Source organism: Vanessa atalanta, chromosome 18, assembly GCF_905147765.1.
Source record: "Vanessa atalanta chromosome 18, ilVanAtal1.2, whole genome shotgun sequence".
In the NCBI taxonomy this organism is placed as follows: Eukaryota; Metazoa; Arthropoda; class Insecta; order Lepidoptera; family Nymphalidae; genus Vanessa; species Vanessa atalanta.
The window spans coordinates 11,100,161-11,115,881 of NC_061888.1; the positions used below are offsets into that span (position 1 = coordinate 11,100,161).

At 31.2% G+C, this 15,721-nt stretch overlaps 1 protein-coding gene across 2 annotated transcripts in view; it reads right to left on the minus strand.

Moving 5' to 3' along the window:
* Positions 1-1,584: 1,584 nt before the first annotated feature.
* Positions 1,585-15,721, minus strand: part of LOC125070868 (nephrin-like) — a 52,308-nt gene continuing 38,171 nt past the window's right edge. The window contains exons 7-18 of one of the 2 annotated variants that reach the window (XM_047680866.1): positions 12,265-12,406; positions 10,583-10,713; positions 9,757-9,916; positions 9,061-9,217; positions 8,311-8,450; positions 7,891-8,027; positions 5,556-5,718; positions 5,304-5,448; positions 4,619-4,776; positions 3,629-3,720; positions 2,709-2,864; positions 1,585-2,407 (exon numbers count right to left, since the gene is read on the minus strand). In XM_047680866.1, coding sequence (XP_047536822.1) covers positions 2,757-2,864; positions 3,629-3,720; positions 4,619-4,776; positions 5,304-5,448; positions 5,556-5,718; positions 7,891-8,027; positions 8,311-8,450; positions 9,061-9,217; positions 9,757-9,916; positions 10,583-10,713; positions 12,265-12,406 — 1,533 coding nt within the window. In that variant the 3' untranslated portion in view covers positions 1,585-2,407; positions 2,709-2,756. Of the gene's footprint in view, positions 2,865-3,628; positions 3,721-4,618; positions 4,777-5,303; positions 5,449-5,555; positions 5,719-7,890; positions 8,028-8,310; positions 8,451-9,060; positions 9,218-9,756; positions 9,917-10,582; positions 10,714-12,264; positions 12,407-15,721 lie in introns of both variants that reach the window. The other variant, XM_047680864.1, reaches the window with a different exon arrangement.

The window sequence follows — 15,721 nt, forward strand, 5'->3', positions numbered from 1 at the left end:
TAACTATTATGTTTTAATGTTCCGGCTTAAGGAGTGAGCCAGTTTAACTACAGAGACAAGGAACATAACATCATAGTTTTTATGATTGGATACGAGTATTATTGACGAGTAATATTTCTTGCAGCACTAATGTCTATGTATAGTGATGACCACTTAGCAAAATGTAATCCATTTGCCTACTTTTAAAAAAACAATTAGGCTCTTCCGATGACTTTTCGAGACGCTCTCCTTCGATTGGTTTTTCAAAGAGCCGAGATGTCCCCGTGGTTAGAACGCGTGCATCTTAACCGATAATTGCAGGTTCAAACACGAGCAAACGCCACAGAATTTTGCTGTGCTTAATTGGTGTTTATAATTCATCTCTTGCTCGTCGGTGAAGGTAAATATCGTGAGGAAACCTGTATGTTTCTAATTTCAACTAAATTTTGCCACATATGTATCCATTGGAGCAGCGTGGTGGAATATTCTCCAAACTTCAAAAGGCGAGGAGGCCTTAGCCCAGCAGTGGGGAATTTACAGGCTGATAATGTTGATCACTTTTCAATCGACATTTTATAGGATCGGTTTGTATCAGTTTTAATAAAAAACCCAACAATACCCAAGTATTTATTTTAATAAAACATTCACAATCATTGTTACGATATCACTGTTACGTTGTCAGTCGAATTGGCCTAAAACAATTGAATCAACCATTTATTTATCTAACAATCAACGCGTTGTATTTATTTACTTATCTACTGTACATTATGTTGCAGTTATTTCGAATTGGAAACGTATAGTAAATTAAACTATAGAGCTAATGTGAAATTTCTCTACACCTGTTTTATTCACGACCAATACCCATGCTTGCTAAAATTGACTCTACACATAACAAAAGTGTCTCTACAAAATACTTTTCAAATAATATGTCCGTAACGTATAGACGGTTAACGGATTGTAACTTAGTGGGTCGGTTACTGATAACGATTCGTTATAAACATATAACCCGGCTTAAGTGACTCTTTTGTTTGCTAAAGGTAATTTGTTTATAAGACTTATATTTAGTCTTAATGTAAAATGTTCCTAAGGACTGAGAAATAGTTGAGCTGTATCGAAATAACTGCCACTAAGCTTCTACAATTTTTTACAGGGTTATAAACTATATATTTTATTTATTTAAATGAAAAAAACATACGTATAATTGAGAATTTTTTTCCTAAAAAAAATATATAATATTGTTAAATAAATAGATTTAAGTTACGAATCTGAAATTGTTCCGAATTTATTATTTATTTTTTACTTTATACGTACCAGATATAAAACACGAAAGTTAAAAGAGAACTTGTAACATTTACTCTTATAAATAAATAATCTTCTAGCACACCCAATAAGGAAAAACTAATTTAGACTGACAAAAAAGAATATTTATATTTTCAATTTAACAGCAGAATCGGAAAGAAATTAACACTTCTATTTTTCCAAATTAAATTTGATCCACATATGAAATGGAATACCAATTACAAATTACAACAAAATAAATATATTTTATACGAAGTAAATGAATACTAATCATGATTTTTGATTTTTTGGATCTTAAATGCGCAACGAAGGTATACTAAATATAAATACTAAAATGTTTGCTACAATTTTAAAATAACCCTGTAAAAATATCGAACTTACAATTTAGGTAACCTTAATATAGAAACTCATATATTCGTTTTTTCACAATTTCTTAACAATTTTGAATAAAATTACGTCATAGCCTACAATTGACCGCTCCCCAATCCAATTAAGTACTCATCTCGACATCACACAAACATGATGTTGAATTATTTGATTTTTTAAATCAGCATATCAACTAACTTAAAAAATACTCTATATAAAATAAGCAATTCGTATTTTTATATTAATTAAGATTCGGGAATTATATTTTATTAACGACGAAAAATATATTGCACAATTTATATAGAGGACGTAATACATGTACGTATTCGTAACTACGTAAAACAACCAGACAAAAATAAAGCCGGCTTATCACTGTGGGATATAATGTATATTATTTCTCGAGATATAAGCTCAATTTTGCAATCTGGGTCGAAATATATATAATATATGGACACGAGTATACATGTGATATTTATTTATATATCTGGATGTAATAGAACATACATATTATATTCCATAGTGAAAATTACCCTTAAATATTTCCTTATCTCTACTTTCACAACAGTGTTTGAAAAAGCAGTTAGACAGAGTTATACGTTAATTTTTTTAAGTTGAATGTTACAAAATGTAATTTCTTAAAACAAACCAATTGACCATAAAATTAATTTCAAAGTTAATTTCTATCTCTCGTACAATGCGCTTCCATTAGCCAGACAAGCCATTAAATCAGCTAGATTCGACCAAATTGTTTTAGATATAATATCTGCAAATTGATACAACAATCAAATAGTATATTAAAATCATCCTCATAGATTTTTTTACAGACTGACTTTGGTAGTTCCACATACGAAGCGTGGAAAATTTAGGTATATACAATAACAATTCCTGCTAAATTCTTCCTTTCCGTAGGCAATAAGACATTATCTTAAATGGCAATCGTACACATTTAACTATAAATAGGTATGTCTAGATCGAATGTTCTTAATGAGTCATAAATATTAATTAAAACTTATTACATAACATTCTAACCAAAATGTATCCACAAGAAAATATACTTTATTTACATTTTTCATAATTTTGGTACGACATTTTTGAATAGCGAATTACTGTTCCTATATGCAGGATTCCCGCACTCGCCTCGAGGCAGTGACGACTTCGTGCCTCGAGGCGGAGATGTCAACGCTCCTCGCTGTCACGCCTCGGTTCACGAATGATATGTGCTGAAGAAATAATAAGGATTATGATTCTTATATTTATTGCTGAAGGCACTTATCTTATTACACCCTTTTATTATTCTTTATTTATTATAGTTTCAACAAAATACAGACACACTTTACACTATTTAACAGCCGTTCTATCATGATTTACTTGATGGCAGGGCTTTGTGGGAGTCTACCTGGGTAATTACTCATCATATATTCTACCGCCAAGTAGGCATATTTTGTATTGTTGCATACTCACCTATCAAAAAGGGATAGGTGAGTGAGCCAGTGTCAATAACATAAAACTCATAATTAAATACATTATTATGCTGCTGAATTAAAATATAAAATATTTTACATACTCTACTTTTAAACATACATATCAATTTCAGTGTGTCTAATTCCTTAATGGAAGCCATGTCGTGTATGATAATGTGTGGTAGTGGTGACCATGACGTGGCGTCTATCTATTGTTGTGGTGATAGGGCTTTCGGTGGACTTATCTGGCTCATCTGACTCCATTAACGCACCTTTTATTCTACCATGGAACATCAGTACTCTATATTGCTGTTGTAGTAAGCCAGTGTATTACAAGCACGGTGTAAAGAATGCCTCATATCTCTTTCAGATTCGGTCATAAGGTGAAGGCATATACTTAGCATCGGATAGTCCACTTACTTTTAAAAATAAATGAAACCCGCCCGCTTTTAACTGTTAATGAAGATTTAACAAACAATATCTCAATGTCCACTCAGAGAATCGCGATGTATTTCTGTACTTACCCCATTATTTGCTACGGCAATGGATTGGTTGGTTTTCATAGTATCCTCCAATCCCAACTTTGATTTACAATATTCATCAATTGGTTTTTTATCTACAACACAAATATAATTACTTAGATGGCTCATGGTCTGTTTTTTAATAAACCACCATTTAGCACTCAGGAATAATGTAGCTATATATATTTGAATTGGGTCATTAGTTTGCGATATAACCCCCTACATATAAACAAACAAATTTTACCTCTATAACATAGTATATATAATTAAAAAAAACGTGTGATTATCGCACTAACCATTGCACCAAAATATAAACGTAACTTTAAGTAAGCACATAATATTTTTAGATGGATTACTGAATTCGTAAATTGGCTTCAATAAGAATTAATATATATTTACCGTACCGTATGGTACCGTCGTTACTTCTGATTTTCCATAACACAAGTGCTTTAGCTTCTTACATTGGGATCAGAGTAATGTATGTAATGTTGTCCAATATTTATTTAATTTTTTTTTTTTATATTAATTGTTTTCTGATGTACGAAAATCAAACCATTTCATATCAAATTGCAGCGCATAGGACGTAATGAAAGGAAATTTATAATCGATTTATCAAAATATCGTACCTATATCATAATCTAATACGATATAACACAAAATTGTATAATTATAAAAAATGCAATAATATAATCAAACAATTGAATGCTAAAATAAAAAAAATAAAACATTTATTTTTATTAATTATTCCCTGAAAATAAAAAACTAATCTATCACTTCTATAAATTACAGATTATTCATTTATGCAAAAAAACATTAATCACTCATTCAATACTAATGTGTAATACCAAAATACACACGCATACATTTTTAAAGTGGCTTCTCATGTCTGATATATACGAAATAGCGTTGTTAGGTAATTTAATAGACTTATAGGCTCGTCGTAAGAAATAGGCACCCTATCGACACCATTTTCTTTTAAACCACATGACTCACCAAATTGGACGGGTATAATGTCAGGATCGTCGTCCATTTCTACGTCCATCTTCAGCTCATATTGGCTGCTGTAGTCAACTTTCGGGGAAGCGGTGTACGTCGGGGGATTATCTTTCTTGGGGAAGGATTCCACACTGTCGTCCGAGTATAAAGCATTCCTGTTTAAGCGGTGTTTATCATTCACTTTATTTTTCTAGTATAACTCGAGATATATCAGGAAGACTGACTTTGATAATGATAAGTTAACATTTGATTTATTTTCAACAGTGAATACAATTTTAAGGTGATTTTTATATATTTTTGAGATTTGTATATTGGTTAGTTTAAATAAGAACCATGAAAGCCGAGTGGTCAGAACGCATGCATTTTATCCGATGATTGCGGTGTCAAATACAAGCACCAATTAATTTCCAGGTACTTAATTTGTATTTATAATTCATCTCGTGCATGTCTCTAATTTCAATGAATTTCTGCCACATGAGCATCTACCTACCCGCATTGGAGCAACGTGGTGTAATTAGCTTCAAACCTTCTCTTAAATGGCAGAGGCTTAGCTCAGCAGTGGAATATTTACAGGAGATTACTATTTAATTTATATTCAAATATCTCAAAAAAATTATTTTACAACAGAAGATGAGTCGCGTACATTTTCATCAAGTTCAGTTCATCTCAAGTTCATACTTACGTGGATGGAGGTTGCTTCACGTGTCGCCTTATAAATTGTCTACGATACACCGCTATGATAATAGCGCACGCCACAGCGCTGAGAAGCGCTAACATTGCAACAAGTGACGTGATCAATGGAGAGAGGTTAAATGGGCTGCTGACTCCTGAGAATTAATATAAGATTTTTCACAACCGCTTATTTTCTATAGGAATTTATGAATAAAATAAAATATGTTTGTATTCCACCCACACGGCCAAGACGACAAATTACCTGTATATTTATCTGGCGATTGGACAGCGATTGTGTATAGGGCTACCACTTCGCTCCTACCCTTCGCATTCGCTGCATACAAATTGAGGGCATAACTCATTCCTTTGTCCAACCCTAACAGTTCGAAGCTAGGAGTGAAGTTTGAAGTTATGTTCGCATGGACCTGCGGAATATATATTCTTTAATAAAGTAATGCATACGTAATTTAAATATTTCCATTAGACTCTGAGCATATGCAATTGAATTTTAAATAGATAATCGTTTAAAAGATAGACATTGTTTGAAGTATGAATCCGATTTATTTAATAGGTCTTTAAGATTTGTTTATTTATTGCTATAATTAAGCAAAAAATCTCTAAAATTCAAAACTGCTCAAAATTATTCCTGAATAGATAGAATAGACCCTTCGATATAAACTTAAACTAATAGGAGGAACTAGACGCAAAATGATATTACAAATACGAATTAAGAACCTCCTCTGTTTTTTAAATCGATTAAATCCCTAAAACACCACCTTATGGCCTCAATTGTTTCGTTATCCCGAGAATCGAAATAACGATTGACCGCATAAATGCTGCTAACCATTGCCATTACACGTTCATGATTTAGTAAATACGCTTAACTAATTATTAACCACCGGTTTCTGAAACGATGATCAAAGTGAGATTAACTAATTTGACTTTGATCAGGATGCTCATTGGTTGATGGGAAACCAGAGAGATCAATACATGTCAGATTAGTAAATGTACCGTTGGTAATATAGCGTGATATAAATTACATATTTAATTTTGTAATGTTTCTTTTGTATATTATTTAAGAATAGAATACACACATCTGTAAGACACATAAAACGAACTAAAAAAGAACAAGATATACATAAACGGTTACAATATATGACAAAAAGCAAGTTTATACGGTTCATTTTGTTAAACACGGGGGAATACCCACCAAAGAACTTCAATGTTCAAAGCTGATTTTCAGTGACCCCCTTAGAATAGAAGGTATTCTATAGCCTATCCCAATGGAAATAGAAAAAAAGTTAAACAAACCTTAGATTTACGTATTTCATGCGGTTTGCATATATCACTAAGATTTTACGACAAATATATATTTATTTATAATACAACACTTAATTACTGAAATAAGTCATTTTAATTATATTTCCAAAATTCCGATAACAATTTCGTTGACGTTCAAAACGCCATTTTTTCGCAAATCCATAGTGAACATCATAGATTAATCAAGCTCGCAATCATATCGCGTCAATTTACTTTTTAAAGTTGTGTATTTATTTGGCCTTTTTTCCTGTTATGGTTGGAATAGAGTACGAATAACAGGATGTATGTTTTAAATTATGTTTAGAATTGAATGCATATAGACGCAGCTGAATAACAGTATCTTTATGTATAATTTAAAGTATATACACCTGTAATTTATACATACGTACATCTAATTTTACGCATCAAACTGATTGTAAGGCAGAATAGCAATAACATCATGCTCAAGACTCAGAGCAATAGTCGCAATAAAACATGCGCAACGAATCGCGGACCACAGAGGCACCAAAATGGAGTAGGATTTTTTTCCAAGGGATGGATAAAGAGCAAGAGATAGTTCAAAAGAACGACGAGGTCATCAAAATATGAAGAGACTGTAACTGGCCTAGCTAGACCGGATATGTGGAGGCAATTGTAATGTAAAAAATTATACGAGGCTTATACCCAAAGTGGTCATGACTTCTTACAGATAATCGAATATCATTGTGACCATTACCTATCGTTATGTAATAGAAAACAATTTATTCGTAGAAACAACGAATTACTGTTACATGTTTATGTGTGTAAGTGTAATCACGACAGAGATAATTTAAAAAACTAACTATATACTGTAAATACATTTCTTCATCACCTGAAAATTATTGTAACTTTATTCAGTTGAAATGAAATAAAGAGTACATAATGAAAATTATGAAAATATTCTAACTTGAATCTCAATGCAGTGAAATGAAAAAAATTTGAATTTCATAGCGTCAAATGGACGTTAAAACTGTTCTTGAAATTCAACGCTTGTTCTTATTAAATTAAGGAATATAAGTTTCGCTTTTAACGTACTTTATCTCTTGCAGTTTCTATGAATGTAGTGATAAGCAATATTATCTTCAAACACATAATACAATCTTGCATATGTGTGGGGATACGAAGCACGCCAGTGTTGTAGGTAAAAATAATATGACTTACATTAAAAAAAAACTTTTAAGAAACAATAACAAATGCCTTTGAAAGATAATTTAATGATTTATAACCTTCTAACTATTCAAATGCAAAGTGTTACTTACAATTTTGGACGGTAGCTCAAGTACTTCAAGAATAAACACTTGTGGGAGTCCTCCGTCGAAGCCTTCTAAGCAATCCACTTGCAAGCTATCTTCACTTTGATTTAACACACTACAATTTTGTAACGCTGTAGGTCGACCTAAATAACAAAAAACAATTTATTTAGATAAAGTCCACACAAAAAAAGAATCAAGGATAATATATATATAATTATATATATATAATATCTGTACTGGATGAATTATTATTTAAAACTGTACTGGCTATGTATAGCTATGGCTACTATCATGGTTAACAAATTTAATTATCCGACTTAAATAATAGAAAAACTATTTTGATAGACAGGAAGACATTATAGATTCAAGACAATTTTTAGATCGGTGGTACGGAATACACGAACATATATAAAATATATACTCTACCAGCAGCAACGAGGTTGTAAATACAAGGTGTCTCCTGTCTTCCAACAGAATTAGTAGCTATGCAGGATATCGTACCGAAATCTCTGTCTTCAACTGGAGTATAATTCAGCACGGATGTTTTACCTTTTATCCTATACAAGCTACAAACAAGAAAATGATAATAATAAATTGATTTTTTAATTAAAAAATAAATAAAATTAATATTGCTTGTTTAAAAATCACGTTTGTGCAAACGCAATTCTGAAAATGATTTCTGTAGCTGGTTATCGTATCACGCAGAAGCCATTCGTTGCAAACACAGGCTTATGAGATCATATCTTATTATAGCCACTTCTGCGATTTATGGGTGTTGATTTTTTTATGTTATAACTTTATATATGGAAGTCAAATCTTCTTACACTACATGTAGCAGCAAGTAATATTTAAGAGCAGAGATTGTTCATAAAAAAAGGTAAAGCAACATCACGTAAGAGCTGGCCAACGCCGCCCCCTCAACTTAAGAGGATAGTTAACACATGTGACTGAATTCGTGCGACAAATACAGTTTCCTCACAATGTTTTTTTTTCTGTAGAGCGCTAGATAAAAATGATGATAAAAATCATAAACATAAAGTTAATATTGTTTCCCTGGATTGGAAACGAAGAACTTTTTCCACACGTAATTATTGACTTTCGCAGTTTTCCGAAAATTCTGAACCAATTATTAATTAGTAACACCAATGCGAATATGGCATTTAAAATAGAACTTACCTAGGAGGTATTTCACTCTGGTCACCAGCTCTGCTGATAGTCCACTCAAAGTTAGAAGGTTCAGGGTTGGAGTCAACAATGCAAGATAATTGTATCAACTCCGCTTTTAGTGCACCTAATACTTGACCAACTTCTGGTAATTTGCAGGTAGGAACATCTGTGATAAAATTTAAAGATTTTATTTTTTTATAAGAATAGTTTAGATAAAATAGTACAGATTTAATAAGTCAAGCTCTCATTGGTTTTAACAACGCTACAAATATAAAAAAAAAACTATTATTTACTAAATAATTTATTAATTAAGTTTGTTATGGAGAGTGTGGGCTAGAGATAATATGGCAGAATTTTATCTGACACATGTAGGTCTTTCTTCACGACTAAGCACAAGATGAATAACAATAACAAAAAAATAATTTACATTATTTAGTAATATTTTACTAGTGTCCTGTTGGAAAACAAAATCATTAGTTTATATAATATACAGATACATTATCTCAGAGTCAAATATTTATGTATTAATAATATCACTACTACACAAACAGATTATATTTAAACTAAATTGATAGCTTTTTTCCTCTCGTTTTTTAATTTATCATAATCATAAAAATAAGATTGCAACATATTAAAAGTAAGATTTGCAATCGAAAGTCATGGTTCAACGATCATTCGAAACCAATCAAACTACTCGAAACTCACATCTAACTTGTAAAGAGAAGGGGTTACTCGAAGCACTGCCTTCACTATTGTGGGCGAGACAGCTGTAATCGCCTGATGCTGTTCTGTTCACGCTTTGCAGGACAAGGCTTTGATCGCTAAGAATGATTCCTGAACTGGCATTGTGTTGGATCTCTTGTGACTAGACAAATAAAAACATTATTATTTTCAATAAATATAAACAGCAAATGCACTTTTAAAAAATCGTTCGTGAGTATTTTGCGATTCTCAAATACATATTTCATTTACAGAATTCTCTTCGGTATTAAATGAAATGTATTTCAGATAACTTCGTTAGATAAATATTTGCGGTCAGCATGACCGACAAAAAATAGTTTTCCCAAATTTATTATACTTGTTACGAATGTGTCGATGGTATAGTGGCTAGCTTATAGCTGTAAATCTTGAGGTCCTAGGATCACCTACTTATGTCAAATCAAAAACGATTAATTGATTTATTCTGTCGAGAAATGTACAGTAACGACCTGGAGTTTTTACACTTGCGTGGCTTGGAAAACATGTCCTTCGTCTAAATTATTTCAGTCGTGTTGGATTGCTATCCTAGAGGATTATAAAAGTGTAAATATAAAGATTGCACGTGTGTTTACACACTTGAGCACTTCAGTATACCTTGAGCAGGTCATTATCCGAAGTAAATAGCCGTAAAAGTCGAATCGTTTAAAAATACCTATAAAAACTTATAAAAACAACTTTTAGTTCTATACAAATACATAGATAAAATATTTATAGATAGATTATTCCTTCGTCAATAATTATATATTTTAGATGGGTTTTGAAAAGCACTTACGTCTTTATACCAAGCCAGTCTGTTCGCTTTGGGGTTGGACTGCACGTTGCATTCAAAGTAGACATCGTCTCCCTCCTTTATGTGATTAGGGTTTAAATTCGAACCCATTTTGAGAGTCGCTATTGGTACATCTGAAAATTTAATATTCTTTATCCAAATATATAATACTTGTTAACTTAAAATATCAAGGTTTTTTAATCTAAACATAAAACACTAAGTAATATTGAAATAACTCTATTATACTTGAACGTTACAAAAGAAGTCTGCGATAAATTAGGTTTCTGAAAGAATAAAATAAGCAACAGAATGAAAATAATTGAATATCTTATACTATAAAAGAACCAAACTTAATTTTAAGTATAAAACCAAATTAGATCTACAATTATATCTTCAATAACTTTGCAGATATAAATAAATATCAGCCTAACTATTTCGTTTCTGAAAGTTTTTTCACTCATTCAGTAGACGAAAGTTAAATTAACCACGCTGCTAACGGGAAATGAAAGATATGTATGTCAAGATTTCTCAGAAAAACGCAAATTTTCTTAGGAAGTTTTCCTGAAGAACCAAATACGAGATTAAATACGAACAATACATGTGCTCTTGATCAGAAATGCCTTTTTATGGTAGTCTTATGTTCCTTGAATATATTATACATACATTTTACATTACATTAGCAGCCAGTAAATTTCCCACTGCTGGGCTAAGGCCTCCTCTCCCTTTGAGGAGAAGGTTTGATGCATATTCCACCACACTGCTCACATGCGGATTGGTGGAATACACATGTGTCAGAATTTCGTTGAAATTATACACATGCAGGTTTCCCCACGATGTTTTCCTTTACCGCCGAGCACGAGATGAATTATAAACACAAATTTAGCACATGAAAATTCAGTGGTGCCTGGGTTTGAGCCCGAAATCATTGGTTAAGATGCACGCGTTCTAGCCACTGGGCCATCTCGGCTCATATATTATATTATACAATTGGACCTTTATAGGTACAGATAACCAAGAAGTAAGTGCCAAATTACTACACATTTAAGCCGAACCAGATAACGTTCCTTGTCATTATATTAATTAAGAGAGATTAGGTGCGAGTGAATTGGGATGTTTCCTCTGATTACTTGCAGTGCTATAATTATCTTGTGATCGATTGGGCAACCGAACAATTGGGCAGGAACAAAGACACCTTCAATTGATAACATTGTGTATGAACACTGTTACCGTTCTTAGATACATTTCCAATATTAAACAACACATAACTTACTATTTGTTTAGATTTAGAAATTTATAATGGAAAAATTTGTATTTACGATACAGATAAAAAATATGTACGAAATAAACAAAACTGCCTGTATGTGACCCGTTGATGGGCTGAGGTATCCTTTTGAAGACAAGGTTTGGAAAACATGTGGCTGATTATCATGTTCTAGGGGTTATCAATATTTTTCTCCACTGTCGAGCGCGAAATGAATTATAAACATATAAAAATTTCCAATAAATGTCTGAAAGTGTCCACGTATATTCTTTTCATAATTTAAAAAAGCCATATTAAACTTTTCTAAGCCCGTTTCTACTTTCAAAGTCGATTTAAATAATAAATTCTTTGGAATAACCTAATTAATATTTTTTTTCTTTCACACCATTTTTCTTATAAAATAGTTTGAACACAAAATACTTACAGTGTATATTTAATCGCCAACTATCTTCTATAATGGAATTGGCGACCCGAGGATTCTCAGCTCGGCAGATCAGTTGGTTATCATGATCTTCAGCTTCAGGAACAAACGTCAGAATGCTCGTGGTTGAATTACTATCAGAAAACTATACGGAGAAAACCCAAATTAATATAATTCTTGATAGCTTAAATTTGAGCTAAGTATTAAACACAGAACACACAAGTCGCGAAGACGAGTTAGCACTGTAAGAATTCTTACGCCCTTTCCGAGAATTCGTTGCCAACAACACGATGAAATCGATTTAAAACAAAAGTTCTCCTATTGTTGTTACATTTATATTTTTTGGTAGTTTGAAGTAATCTTCGTTTACTATTCAGAAATTCAAGATACGAAATAAAACAAAGGAAATTGTATCAAAGAAATTCCCGACGTTACTATAAATACAAACACAACAATCACACATTCAATTCTTTTTATCTCTGTGTCTACATAATATAACGAAAGAATAGGAAAACATTTTGCAAATCGATCAAGTATAAATTACACACTATGTAGTGTAAGAGATGTGTGACCGTTCTATTTTCTATACCTATTTTTATAATGCAAAATGAACAATTCCTAACAAACGGGAGGAATTTCAGGTCGAACATAAAAATTAACTTGACATTTGAGTGCTATTCAAACGTTTAATTTGTGGTTTAAATTATCGCGTGTTATAACAGTCTTACTGTTCAAGCAATAAAGGTGATAATTCCTCGTGATTATAATGTTAGTATGAGAATTTGCTCATTGTACAAACGCATGTGGTTGGCAAGTTTGCAGCCTAGTTCTGCAAGTAATATTGCCAGCGTATCTAGTTTGCATACCATGTAGTAGGGATAAGGCTTTGATTACACAGCGTGTTTAGGCACGGCATGCCGTATAAAGCTATCGTGTATAACTAACTAAGCGAGTGAATTTATCGTTAGTAGTTCATATTTTAATGTTTGAATATCTGAGGTTTGAATGGTTTATTATTGTCGCCATAACCGCTATGAATTTACAGAAATACTTACAAAGATTGTATAGCAGGTATAGATGAAAAGTATTGGCTCTCTTTCTGTCATCAATAAATTTACATTTGGATGAAGAAACAAAACATAATGATTATAAGAAATGACGTATATATCTATTAATAAGAGTACGTTACGTTTAATGTTGTTTCGTCTATATATTATTTACATAAATTTATTAATCAATCATCAATATGCATATCAATGAAAATATACGGTCTTCTAATATTCATTTTATTAGGTTAAATTTTATTTAAAATTGTCACCAATTCAAAATTTTGATTCTACGGCTATATGGTTAACAATTAAGAGCGTTTGATTAATATATATTGTCGTATAATATAAGATGATTAAATATTCATCTTCACTACTTATATTCACTTTAAATTTCCTATAATAGCTTCGGCGACATTCAAAACACAATTTTTTCGCAAATCCATGATGTATATCATAGATTATTCAAGCCATCGACCAATGACATCGCGTCAATTCGTTGTCAAATGTTGTATATTTTGCTTTCGTCCTCTTGTGGTTGGAATAGACTATAAAGAACGTTTTATTAATATACTTTATTTACTAGTAATTGGGCAAACTAAAAGTATAAGAAGAATCTATAGACTACCATACCATATTTCCGTGAAATTTACTTGAACGTAAGATTAACTAGAATATCACTTCTCATTTTCATTATTAATAAATCTCACTCGTTCGAAGCAAAGGCAGGTTTTAAGGAATAAAATACGAAATATTCAAAAAAAAAACATTTAACTATTTTTAGACTGGTCCTAAAACAAACTGATTACAAATGTGGAATCGTATTCGTCATGTTGTTTAACTTTGACGTTTCATAGATTCAGGTCATTTGTAAAAAATACATTTGTAAAGAAGGCATATTATTCGATACAAGATTATATAGATAATAAAAAAGCGTGGAATTAATGCTTTTTGACTTCCAGGCAGGAGACAACATACATATATAATTGTATTTAACTAACATGACTGTATTTTTATATGTTGAAAAAGAGTAACTACTGAGTTTCTTGTCGGTTTTTCTCGGTAGAATCTACATTCCGAACCGGTGGTAGCTTTACTTTAAATATTTTGTTAAATGACGATTTAAAAGTACTTGTAAAAGCCTACTTGAATAAAGTATATTTTAATTTTTTTGTTACTCTTTCGAGTCTCTACCATTCGACTGAATGCCATAAAAATTTTGCATCGACCCAATCACCAGTCCCCCACCCTCACCAATAACTAGAAATTTATAAAAATTCAATAAACAAACACACGGATATTCTAAATGCGGCTGCAGTCACTGGATATGCAATGAATAATAAATGCTTTTTAAACACGTCAAGTTTGAAGGATTAATTAAACAAACGGAACGTATATATGATATTTATAGACTTTTTTCTCCTCCTTTTCCATCCTTTCCTAATACTTTATTTATTTAATAGATCTATCTCGTCAGGTTATTTAACAAACAATATTTTATTTCGCCGATTATATTAAATGAAATATGTTTTTAAACTATGAAGAAATTAAGCATACAAAAAAGATTACGTAATACAGTGTTGATTACCGTACGAATGCTTTTTTAAACTCAATGTTTGAAATGAAAGATTATTCTCAAAAAAATAACGTCAAATTAGTCTTGATTGACACTCAGAACAATTTATAACGATTTAAAAAATAATAGTTATCCTTGATTTGTTATTTATTAATTGTATATCTGGTAAAAAATTAAATATATGTTTATACTATAATTATTTTTATGCAATTTGGAGGTTCTGAATCACGCTAGCGTTTTGATCACTTCAATATATATAGGGTCTCGACCTTAAAAGTATACTATTGGCATTTCTGGAAGGTTCTATTTTAATGTAATTACCGCGTAGTGGTATCAAGTTTGAATCGAAAGTGGTTATGAGTGTACACGTTTTGAATACACATTTTTGTAACGCTTTAATAATAAATATATATATATACATAAATATACGTATATAAACTAGCAACCTTCCGTTCAGGTCACAACTACACGCATAAAAATGTTGGTCCAACCATTTAGGAGTTCAGTTACATACAAACAATCATATAAATATATTAATTATATCTACAAATAACATTGAAATTTCTAAATGTTGTTATAACATTATTGACATTAAACTTGACATTGACCTTATAGAGAATATATATAACCTCATTATACAAATTAATTATTACAAATTAAACACAATATAGTTCCTAGATAATTTAATGACATTATTATTATAAATTTAAGCCGACGTCAATACAAATGTTACCTTTAATTATTACACTACAATTATTTATAAATGTTAAAATCAATGTTACCAAAATACCCGATAATTTTAATATATAGTTAACAAAATTATAACGACGACCGTTTG